The 13,331-nt window shown below is 34.3% G+C and overlaps 1 protein-coding gene across 1 annotated transcript; it reads right to left on the reverse strand.

The window, feature by feature from the left end:
* Positions 1 to 491: 491 nt before the first annotated feature.
* Positions 492 to 1,959, reverse strand: LOC144854622 (uncharacterized). Its single transcript, XM_078712556.1, has 2 exons — positions 1,408 to 1,959; positions 492 to 889 (listed from the first exon to the last, which is right to left on the reverse strand). The coding sequence occupies exons 1-2, from the start codon at positions 1,957 to 1,959 to the stop codon at positions 698 to 700; spliced, it is 744 nt and encodes a 247-aa protein (XP_078568682.1). The 3' UTR covers positions 492 to 697.
* Positions 1,960 to 13,331: the final 11,372 nt, after the last annotated feature.

Raw genomic sequence — 13,331 nt, forward strand, 5'->3', positions numbered from 1 at the left:
TATGATACGATATTATTCATGAATCATTGTTAGATTATGAAATAAATAATTTTCTAAAATACATTTGGTATAATAAATAACTTGTCTAATTTTAATAAATAGAATGTTTTCTATATAAAAAAAAAGGTCCTACAAAGATGATTGCAATTACACCAATATTACACGGCACATTCATTAACGGTTTATTTTGTCGTAACAGCAATAATGACCGTGGTTGCAATACAATTACTGATGAATGAAAGTCAGTATGCCTAGTGTTGGCCTACGGTAATTTATCTTACTTTTTCTATTTGTATGGTTTAGTCATATATTTGTCAAGGTACGTTACATCGCTGGCTACTATTAGGCCTGACTGTTACGACTGACGCCTAACTTTTTAGCATTTAAAGATTCTTCTGCTGTGTGGATTATGTCGGTATAAACCATTAAGCCATCACTGCTCGAATTTATTCTACGAGTCTTTAAGAAACTAAATTCCAATAATTAGCAACTAATTTAAAACGCACACATTTTAGAAAAACTAAAGAAATTGTAAGGGGTAAGACAACTGGAAGAACCTTCATTGAGAAATTAAGCGGAGCAGTAAGGAGAGCGGTAGTCTTTCAACTAAACCAGTTTGTTATCGTTTATTGTTTTCATTATTTAAAGTCCAAAATGTAATGCTAATGTCATATCAGTAATAAAGATAATGTTAGGCCTATAAGAAAGTGTGAGCAGAACAGCTGTTGACTCGTATCTCTTGTTGAGTAATACGGCTACTAGCTCGATCTACAACAATTGCTCTGACTAAACGGCTCCTGACGTCACAGCTCACGTTGTTGACTACTCTTGAAACACTCGAAGAACACTCTTCATTTAAAAACCATTGTTCCATTCCGTCGTCTGGAAACTACGTGGGAACAATATAACATATAATTATATAGTATACAAATATACTTTACCTTGTGAGTTTCTGTTTTTATAACCTGTCATATTAAACAAAACCTTATTTGTTTTAAATTTTAGCATAAAGTAGGTTTGTGTTTAGGTATCATAGTTGGATTAATGAGGTAACATTTAAAAATGTCACAGTTCTTTATATAAAGTAAACATCTTGCTCTGTAAATTGCAATAATCCTGATTAGCCCTAGCAAGGACCAAAGACTTATACATTCTTTGCTAGGACCTATACAACTACGGTACATGTTAATTCATTATGCGCATGTGTGTACATTAGAACGCCTTTATCCCCACTCGATTCTTCGCTGTTTTGGCGTACTAGGTCTAAACGTGACGACTACCAACGACGTACGTAGGAGGTACATTATAGCCCTAGATCGTCACAAATCGTACCTTCCTAGTCTATTATAGGATCGACAACTGCTGGTAAACTCTAGAATACTTATTCCCATTATAAAGCGAACTCACCTGTACAACTTGGACCAATTTTCCTTCTTTGTTTTCCGCCAAGAAAAGTGTTTCCCAGTTTTCAACTCGAGGACAAACTTCGACCCGAGTACTTGGAGCAAATTGAGGTATATCTGGTGGAATGAAATGGCCAATGTCTGGAATTTCTGGAACAATATCTGATTCGATCTCTGTAATCACCGGACTTGCTCTAAAGTAACTTCCATAAGTGCTAAGAACTTGTAGTTTTTGGTCTTCAGTGAGTGTCATAATTGTTGGCTGGGCAGAGGGATCCCCCGCAGTGTTTTCCAGCAGTCCGGTAATATCATGTGTAGCAAACGCTGTGTTCGATTGCCTACTCGGCTCTTCAGAATTTTCCAATGGAATTCCATCTTGCTGTTGTTTCAGACCATCTTGATTTTGGCAGTTATGGGTTCGTGCAGGGTTTGCCCAATAGCGTGATGACAAACGTTCGATTATTGAGGAGCTAAACGACGGATTACCATTTGGCAGATATAGTGAATGATCAATGTGTGGGTTGTACACAGGAATTCCAATTCCAGCCCCTACCATCAATAATAGTCCAACTACCAGCGATATGATTTGTTTGTAGAGCATAATTAGGCTTGATAATTTAATTTGTAGAGTTTGTAAAATACGACGTTCTTCTTCTGTATAAGGTTGGGTGTCTTTGGAGTAGCCTACTGTACACCTATCAGAAATTGTCCGAGTTTCACTTTAATATTGGATCATGTAAAAGTAACCTGTGAAAATGGACAGTATTAGGGATTAGTAAGTTGTCATAAAAATAAAAGTATGAGTAAAATGATCCGCTGTTGTTTTTGTATGTACAGTCACATTAAAAAGGCCATATACATGGCTGCAGCAGTCGCGTGCGCAAATTTGAGTTAGTGTTTACCGACCGACATAGTGAGCTGTAGACTAACAAGGCCAACAGCCATTAAGTCGCGTGCTACAATGCATACTGATACCGGACCGACAGACAGACCGACCGACCGACATAGTGAACTATAGAGTCGCGTCCACGCGACTAAAAATAAACAAAGTAAAGTTGGCCAATATAATACTAATAAAAATAAACAAACAACTCGAAGTGTTCGTGATAAGTAAATGCTCGCGTGACAGCTTGACAACATTATGTTTGATTTTCTCAACTTGACGTTTAATGTAATGAGATACAAATCCACAATATTGAACTGAAGATATCAGTACTACGAAGATTTAACTTAAAACGATTCCAGAATAGCAGATAATCGTTAGTTAGGCCTATTATTAAATACTTTAGTTGAAACTGTCAATTATAACTTTAGATTCCTTAGATTTTGAAAAGGCGGGTTTGAAAAGAGGGAATTAATTTTAGGAACTTAACTTAATCTTATACGGTTTGTGTAATAGTAAAATGTTTTTGTGTTATTTGTAAAATGGCCATTTATCTGACCTCTCCTTCACACGACAACAGTCTGGCGTTAAGCTTTCGTACTTTTAAATTAATTGACCGTCATCAGCAAAACCCGGATTCTGAATACACATGTTGGAATCTTATTGGAGTAAGCACAAGGTTCAAACAAACATGATTATTTGATTTCCCGTCGATTATATGGCTAAATTCCGCAATATAGAGCTAGACCCTTACTTTTTGATTTTGCAATATTTAGATATATTTCAGTATGATGTCACCCTAATTAATTTTCAACATTCGGTGCAAGGTCTCATTATATAATACATAGTAACACGAGTGTTTCCTATTACCCATTTCTACTAAAATGGAAATGAAATATAGGCCTACACATGCCTCCTATAAACAATTCTTACGAAATGGATCAATGAAAAGGATAAGAATTTGTTGTGAAAATACCAAATTACGAATTAAGAGACATTTACTATATAACGTTAAATAATACTAAAATTAAATGACAAAAAAGATCGAGGTTTCGGAGCCATCATGGAACCATTCTCAAGAACAAATGAGTAAAATTAACAACTAAACAGAATAACAGAGTACAAAAGGGTGAAAGAATACTTTTAAGTAACCAATTAGTTACAAAAGATAGGCTCCTCCTCTCGTTAATTTTTTGCTTTGATTGAGTCATTTTGTTTGTTAAAATTAATATTAAAATACAAGAAGATACAAGTTTCATATAAACTACTGTATGAAAGTTTATGATATCTGTTTAATTTCAATAGGCCCTAGTGGTTTCGTAAAGTAGGCAAGACAATAAAATAAAGGAAATAAAACCAGGGAAGAACTCTTCCCTGATAAAACCAAGTGGTATAAACTTTTGTTGCTAAAAACTATTATCACTTACAGGACAATATATTATTGTTTTTTTTTTTCTCTTTTGTGGCGTTAACCACTATTTTATTCATTTCATTCTCAAATGATCAATACAATGATTTTACACTTCATCCAAATATATATTCCCTTGTTATTCTTTTCTGTTACTTTCTTGTACTTTCTTTTATCTTTAGTACGATTTGATCGAAACAACTCGGTCAAATATATATATATATATATATATACTTTATACTTTTATATGTATTATCCACTTTTTTCATTATTTTCTTTTATTTTAACTAATCCTTTCTACAATAGGTCTATGTCTTTGTACAAAACACACAAGTGCATATATTCGAGTACATGATTGCACACATGCATACCCACGACAAAGGTATATAAATGAATAAATATTTACAATATATAAAATGCAATACAATTATTATTCTTAATTCTTTTTTTTTTTTTTTTTACAATAAGAACATAAATAAAAATATAAAATTCAAATAGTTATAGTAAGCTTTAAAAATTCTTTCCTTACTCTTGTGTTTTAGTTTTATGTCTCATGGTTATAATTGTTGCTTACTTATATGTTACGTTTCGTTTTGTTTTTAATATTTATTTCATTTATTTTCATTTTTTTTAAAATAATTCTATATAAAGATTTAACCACCTATTGTCATTGTACAGCGTTATATAAACCTCTGTAGAATATACCGTATTATAATAGTCGGTTAAGGTATAACCTATTATTTTTTTCTGCCAAAAAGAGGCGAGAAAGTGAACCATAATTCCATTTCTTTACTTTTTTCAAAATGTGTGCTTTATAGATACAGAAGCATCCAAGAGAGAACATGTGGTCAACATATCTGTTTCCGGTACCGAGTACAATATTTTGAAAGTTTGCCTCAATTCCAAACTTATATGTGGTATAAACATTAATGTATTTCCATAAATCATTTGCTTCAGTACATTGGTAAAAGAAGTGTTTATCATCTTCTATTACATTGCATTGCAGGCAAGTGTCTGTATTATTAATATTCCATTTAAAGAGCCTTCTATTGGTAGGAATAATACAATGCAATAGTTTGAAATTTAGCTGTTTAAGTTTTTTATCTTTAATATCATTTACTTTTCTTTTCCACGTCAGTGACCAATCGTTCGTATATTATTGTTCTTGATAATATAATCACACTTCGGGTTTTGGTTGTATTATATAATTTACAGAGATCACAGAAACAACTTTAAATACAATGTAGTTCACCGGCCACAGTTTTTTTTCTCGATAGCCTATAGCGTATGACACGTAAACACATAATCTAAGATTATTCAGTCTATATCATTGCATCTATTCTAACCTTGAAATTTAATATTTTCATTGTATTTTTATCCGCTTATAAAACTTTGATTCATTGAATAAGGTTCTTCACATTCTTATCTTATAATGTACTTAGTAAGAGATTAATTATTACCTTGATAATCACAAGACATAAAAACATCTCGTATTTGGCATACATTGCCCTACTTTTAAATAGAACGAATGGTGCACGTAAGTAAGCGTTATTCATACGTTGTCGGCCTTTTCCCCCTTGAAACATATTTTTTCGTCGTGACATTTTCCCCACTTTCCCAGACACATTCTCCGCCGACATTTTCTCCTAGGCCCTACCCTACGCGACAGAGTTTTATTCGTTAAGCTTTGTCTACATTGTATCTGTACATATATGGACATGATGATGTCATGTCACTACCATATATTTCAGCATATCACTACCATATTTGGGCATATCACTACCATACTTGGGCATATCACACTTTTTTGTCAAACTATAGTTTGATAGTGTATACAGAGCTTTATCTTTATATTTCTATTGTTATTTATTCAGAAAAATATGTTTTGAAGAAAAGATGACACATTACGTAATCTAAGGTATTGATGACATCATGTCCATATATGTCACATAAAGTTTGATACTTTGTAGACATAGCGTAATATAATTTTTATAAACAGGTTTACGCTTAAATACTATTTTACCGTACTATTTTGTAAGTGTGTGTGTGTCTTTCTCATCATCACTGAAACGCTATAAATAGTCTATATAGGAACATTTTAAAATATTTACAAAAACAGACAAAAACAAGACAAATATTAATTAAAATTATATGAAATTTGTTATTAAAATATTGTACCTTAGTATAGTTATTTATAATGGTATAGTCTTCGTACAGTTTCACAATATGAAACTAATCAAAGTAAATAAAATAATAATATATAAATAATAAATAAAATTGCATGAACCTAAATCAATAAATCCACTATAAAATACGCCTTGGAAATGTACTGGATTTTGTAGGCTATACTTTTAAATGAATGGATTCATCCACCATCTTGTAATTGGTCAACGCTGTTGAATGTGTGTTTTTAAAAAATCATTGATAAACAGAATAAATCATAATAGGCCTAATAAGCCTACCTAATTTAAAATATGGCCTACTTTTTAACCAAATATTTCGTCAGTTGGTGGATTCATCCACCATCTTGTAATTGGTCAACGCTGTTGAATGTGTGTTTTAAAAAAATCATTGATAAACAGAATAAATCATAATAGGCCTAAACATTGCGGTACTTTAACAGTACAACACTCCCGTAGAAGTCGCTTGTGGTACAAATAACAATCAAACATATATACAATATTGAATTAAAGAAATGCATTAGTGCAGTAATGAAGTCGGATACATTACTACTATTAGTAAACGTACTTACACTTGTTTCAGCATAACTACACACTGAGGCCTATTATCTTTGCGGAGAGACAGATCAACCACCAATTTACACAGTGAATCTTGTTTGATTTTACTCCACCCTACCAGATCCTTTATATAGCATATCATCAGGTCAAGTTTATATATTATGTCATTGAAGGAAGTGCTTCAATTTTTTAAGGTAATCTCCTCTATTCGCTATTTTTGTCTTGTCTTGCCGACGGAAGCAATAGTATAATAATAACTATTAAATTTTAAGTACTGAAAAAAAAAATGTGAACCGTAAAATCTGTTCCGGTCCTATATTAAAACAGTAACTCTGTTGTATTCGTTGTGCAATTATATTATCGTGATGACGACATCATCTTACGTTTTCATCCAGTTTGAAAAGGAATATATTCAATATAGAGGTTATTTTCTTGAAAATGATATGAACTTATTTTTGTACTAAATATTTGTCAATTTCGATTGAAAGTTGTTTTGTTTTATATTATATACATATTTATGAAATTCTCTTCAGAAATTAGAATTTCCTATCCTGTATGTATATACCATGTTTCGAATCTAAGGCAGTGTCGTTTCAGGTTCCCGTTTACACAGGAAGTACCGGTATGGTGTACCCTAAATAGAGGTGTCAGATGAAGGGGATTCTGCTGTAATTTTGTTTCTTTTCAATTTCAATTTTTTCGTTTCTTTCGTATTTATACGGTGTTTTTTTTTTTTTGTAATACAGTATCACGAACTTGTGTAAAAACAATCAATGTTGATTGAACGAGTTGTGCTGTACATCAGTCTCGTGTCTAAATAAAGTTTATATATATATGCGAAAATATTGCCATAAATGCGCATATATTGTGTTATTATCTTATAGAGCCATAGTAACTAGTTATTTCAACAAATAAAAGGTTCGAAATTTAGCCATTTTTCGAAAATTTCCCTGTACTATAGTACAGGGATTTTTTTTCGAAAAATGGCCAAAATATCCATTATAAAAAATGTCATAATTATGCAAAGATTGCCATATATGCGCATATTGTGTTGTCATCATCTTATAGAGCCATAGTAACTAGTTATGTCAACAAATAAATGGTTCGAAATTTAGCCATTTTTCGAAAATTTTCCTGTACTATAGGTACAGGGATTTTTTCGAAAAATGGCCAAAATATCCACTTTTTAAAATGTCATAATTATGCGAAAATATTGCCATATATGCGCATATATTGTATTATCATCATCTTATAGAGCCATAGTAACTAGTTATGTCAACAAATAAAAGGGTCGAAATTTTGCCATTTTTCTTCCTACTAAATGAAATTATTTAACGAAAATGTAGAAACGTTAATTATTCATACCCTTTGTTTCAAAATATTTCATAACATATGTAATATAAAAATGACAATCCATCATTACAATAGATTGTATTGTTTTGTATTTTACAATCATGTTTATGTAAATAGTACAGGAGGCCTATTACAAGGTCTTTCTCTCCCAAACTACTGTACAGTAAAATGTCCATCCAGCCAAAACATAACCAAAGACAACGCAGAAATCATTTCATTAATATTATTTGTACTTTCATAAAACGTTGTACAGAATTGGGTTGTGGTATTATTTCTTCATTCAGTTTTTTTTGTTCAGTAATTTCTTGAATTTTTATGAAATCAGTTTATACAGAAATAGATTTGACCATTTTTTCCATCATTAAAATTATTATTTAAAAGAATCAACAACATTATATGTATTTAATAGAAAAGCTTAAGCATTTTAAATAAGTAGGCCTACCGTGGGTATTGCTAGAATTTGTTGCCAGAAAGATAAAAATAATTTGGGATCTGATTATTTCGGCCACCAGTTTATGAACTCTTAAATTCACAACTTACTACATCTTTATTGAGTACAAGGGTTAGGGCGGCTAAGCATCGTCTTTACTCACTTTTTTTACCCAGAGGGATGTGTTTTTATTATGGCGGCTCAAATGAAAATAAAAAATAAATCCCAAAATTAGATGTTGTTTCTATTTAAAGATACTACAGAAAAGACTATGGTAATTAAAGTATGTCTTTATTTCATATTCATATATACATTTATATATTACATTCTGAAAATATACCAAGGTGCTCCATTTTATTTATAGTACTATTTTATTTAAAACTGGAATGTAAAAACATGCAAAATACCAGGGAAGTCCTTTTCACTGAAAATGCACAGTAACAACCATTGTACTTCATTTACAACCCCCCTGCCCCAATTAACACAAGTATATGCTATTGACTGAAAATGCACAGTAACAACCACTATACTTCATTTACAACCCCCTGCTCTAATTAACACAAGTATATGCTATTGACTGAAAATGCACAGTAACAACCACTGTACTTCATTTACAACCCCCTGCCCCAATTAACACAAGTATATGCTGTTGACTGAAAATGTACAGTAACAACCACTGTACTTCATTTACAACCCCCCTGCCCCAATTAACACAAGTATGCTATTGACTGAAAATGCACAGTAACAACCACTGTACTTCATTTACAACCTCCCTGCCCCAATTAACACAAGTATATGCTGTTGACTGAAAATGCACAGTAACAACCACTGTACTTCATTTACAACCCCCCTGCCCCAATTAACACAAGTATATGCTATTGACTGAAAATGCACAGTAACAACCACTGTACTTCATTTACAACCCCCCTGCCCCAATTAACACAAGTATGCTATTGACTGAAAATACACAGTAACAACCACTGTACTTCATTTACAACTCCCTGCCCCAATTAACACAAGTATATGCTGTTGACTGAAAATGCACAGTAACAACCACTGTACTTCATTTACAACCCCCCTGCCCCAATTAACACAAGTATGCTATTGACTGAAAATGCACAGTAACAACCACTGTACTTCATTTACAACCCCCCTGCCCCAATTAACACAAGTATATGCTGTTGACTGAAAATGCACAGTAACAACCACTGTACTTCATTTACAACCCCCCTGCCCCAATTAACACAAGTATATGCTATTGACTGAAAATGCACAGTAACAACCACTGTACTTCATTTACAACCCCCCTGCCCCAATTAACACAAGTATATGTTATTGACTGAAAATGAACAGTAACAACCACTGTACTTCATTTACAACCCCCTGCCCCAATTAACACAAGTATATGCTATTGACTGAAAATGCACAGTAACAACCACTGTACTTCATTTACAAACCCCTGCCCCAATTAACACAAGTATATGCTATTGACTGAAAATGCACAGTAACAACCACTGTACTTCATTTACAACCCCCTGCCCCAATTAACACAAGTATATGCTATTGACTGAAAATGCACAGTAACAACCACTGTACTTCATTTACAACCCCCTGCCCCAATTAACACAAGTATATGCTATTGACTGAAAATGCACAGTAACAACCACTGTACTTCATTTACAACCCCCTGCCCCAATTAACACAAGTATGCTATTGACTGAAAATGCACAGTAACAACCACTGTACTTCATTTATAACCCCCTGCCCCAATTAACACAAGTATATGCTATTGACTGAAAATGCACAGTAACAACCACTGTACTTCATTTACAACTCCCTGCCCCAATTAACACAAGTATATGCTATTGACTGAAAATGCACAGTAACAACCACTGTACTTCATTTACAACCTCCCTGCCCCAATTAACACAAGTATATGCTGTTGACTGAAAATGCACAGTAACAATCACTGTACTTCATTTACAACCCCCCTGCCCCAATTAACACAAGTATGCTATTGACTGAAAATGCACAGTAACAATCACTGTACTTCATTTACAACCTCCCTGCCCCAATTAACACAAGTATATGCTGTTGACTGAAAATGCACAGTAACAACCACTGTACTTCATTTACAACCTCCCTGCCCCAATTAACACAAGTATATGCTATTGACTGAAAATGCACAGTAACAACCACTGTACTTCATTTACAACCCCCTGCCCCAATTAACACAAGTATATGCTATTAACTGAAAATGCACAGTCACAACCACTGTACTTCATTTACAACCCCCTGCCCCAATTAACACAAGTATATGCTATTGACTGAAAATGCACAGTAACAACCACTGTACTTCATTTACAACCCCCCTGCCCCAATTAACACAAGTATATGCTATTAACTGAAAATGCACAGTAACAACCACTGTACTTCATTTACAACCCCCCTGCCCCAATTAACACAAGTATATGCTATTGACTGAAAATGCACAGTAACAACCACTGTACTTCATTTACAACCCCCTGCCCCAATTAACACAAGTATATGCTATTAACTGAAAATGCACAGTAACAACCACTGTACTTCATTTACAACCCCCCTGCCCCAATTAACACAAGTATATGCTGTTGACTGAAAATGCACAGTAACAATCACTGTACTTCATTTACAACCCCCTGCCCCAATTAACACAAGTATGCTATTGACTGAAAATGCACAGTAACAACCACTATACTTCATTTACAACCCCCCTGCCCCAATTAACACAAGTATATGTTATTGACTGAAAATGCACAGTAACAACCACTGTACTTCATTTACAACCCCCCTACCCCAATTAACACAAGTATATGCTATTGACTGAAAATGCACAGTAACAACCACTGTACTTCATTTACAACCCCTCTGCCCCAATTAACACAAGTATATGTTATTGACTGAAAATGCACAGTAACAACCACTGTACTTCATACAACCCCCTGCCCCAATTAACACAAGTATATGTTATTGACTGAAAATGCACAGTAACAACCACTGTACTTCATTTACAACCCCCCTGCCCCAATTAACACAAGTATATGCTATTGACTGAAAATGCACAGTAACAACCACTGTACTTCATTTACAACCCCCTGCCCCAATTAACACAAGTATATGCTATTGACTGAAAATGCACAGTAACAACCACTGTACTTCATTTACAACCCCCCTGCCCCAATTAACACAAGTATATGCTATTGACTGAAAATGCACAGTAACAACCACTGTACTTCATTTACAACCCCCTGTCCCAATTAACACAAGTATATGCTGTTGACTGAAAATGCACAGTAACAACCACTGTACTTCATTTACAACCCCCTGCCCCAATTAACACAAGTATATGCTATTGACTGAAAATGCACAGTAACAACCACTGTACTTCATTTACAACTCCCTGCCCCAATTAACACAAGTATATGCTATTGACTGAAAATGCACAGTAACAATCACTGTACTTCATTTACAACCCCCTGCCCCAATTAACACAAGTATATGCTATTGACTGAAAATGCACAGTAACAACCACTGTACTTCATTTACAACCCCCCTGCCCCAATTAACACAAGTATATGCTATTGACTGAAAATGCACAGTAACAATCACTGTACTTCATTTACAACCCCCCTGCCCCAATTAACACAAGTATATGCTATTGACTGAAAATGTACAGTAACAACCACTGTACTTCATTTACAACCCCCCTGCCCCAATTAACACAAGTATATGCTATTGACTGAAAATGCACAGTAACAACCACTGTACTTCATTTACAACTCCCTGCCCCAATTAACACAAGTATGCTATTGACTGAAAATGCACAGTAACAACCACTGTACTTCATTTACAACCCCCCTGCCCCAGTTAACACAAGTATATGCTATTAACTGAAAATGCACAGTAACAACCACTGTACTTCATTTACAACCCCCCTGCCCCAATTAACACAAGTATATGCTATTGACTGAAAATGCACAGTAACAACCACTGTACTTCATTTACAACTCCCTGCCCCAATTAACACAAGTATATGCTATTGACTGAAAATGCACAGTAACAATCACTGTACTTCATTTACAACCCCCTGCCCCAATTAACACAAGTATATGCTATTGACTGAAAATGCACAGTAACAACCACTGTACTTCATTTACAACCCCCCTGCCCCAATTAACACAAGTATATGCTATTGACTGAAAATGCACAGTAACAATCACTGTACTTCATTTACAACCCCCCTGCCCCAATTAACACAAGTATATGCTATTGACTGAAAATGTACAGTAACAACCACTGTACTTCATTTACAACCCCCCTGCCCCAATTAACACAAGTATATGCTATTGACTGAAAATGCACAGTAACAACCACTGTACTTCATTTACAACTCCCTGCCCCAATTAACACAAGTATGCTATTGACTGAAAATGCACAGTAACAACCACTGTACTTCATTTACAACCCCGCATCCCCAATTAACACAATTACACAAGTATGCTATTGACTGAAAATGCACAGTAACAACCACTGTCCTTCATTTACAACCCCCCTGCCCCAATTAACACAAGTATATGCTGACTGAAAATGCACAGTAACAACCACTGTACTTCATTTACAACCCCCCTGCCCCATTAACACAAGTCTATGCTATTGACTTAAAATGCACAGTAACAACCACTGTACTTCATTTACAACCCCCTGCCCCAATTAACACAAGTATATGCTATTGACTGAAAATGCACAGTAACAATCACTGTACTTCATTTACAACCCCCCATCCCCAATTAACACAAGTATGCTATTGACTGAAAATGCACAGTAACAACCACTGTACTTCATTTACAACTCCCTGCCCCAATTAACACAAGTATGCTATTGACTGAAAATGCACAGTAACAACCACTGTACTTCATTTACAACCCCCCATCCCCAATTAACACAAGTATGCTATTGACTGAAAATGCACAGTAACAACCACTGTCCTTCATTTACAACCCCCCTGCCCCAATTAACACAAGTATATGCTGACTGAAAATGCACAGTAACAACCACTGTACTTCATTTACAACCCCCC

This window comes from Antedon bifida, chromosome 10 (assembly GCF_963402885.1).
Source record: "Antedon bifida chromosome 10, ecAntBifi1.1, whole genome shotgun sequence".
Lineage (NCBI taxonomy): Eukaryota > Metazoa > Echinodermata > Crinoidea > Comatulida > Antedonidae > Antedon > Antedon bifida.

Bases quoted from the DNA above. Each gene is read 5' to 3' on its own strand.
- LOC144854622 (XM_078712556.1), bottom strand. From the start codon at position 1,959: ATGGTAGGGGCTGGAATTGGAATTCCTGTGTACAACCCACACATTGAT. The intron at 890-1,407 runs GTGAGTTCGCTT...GTTCCCACGTAG, and splicing joins AATTGGTCCAAGTTGTACAG to TTTCCAGACGACGGAATGGA.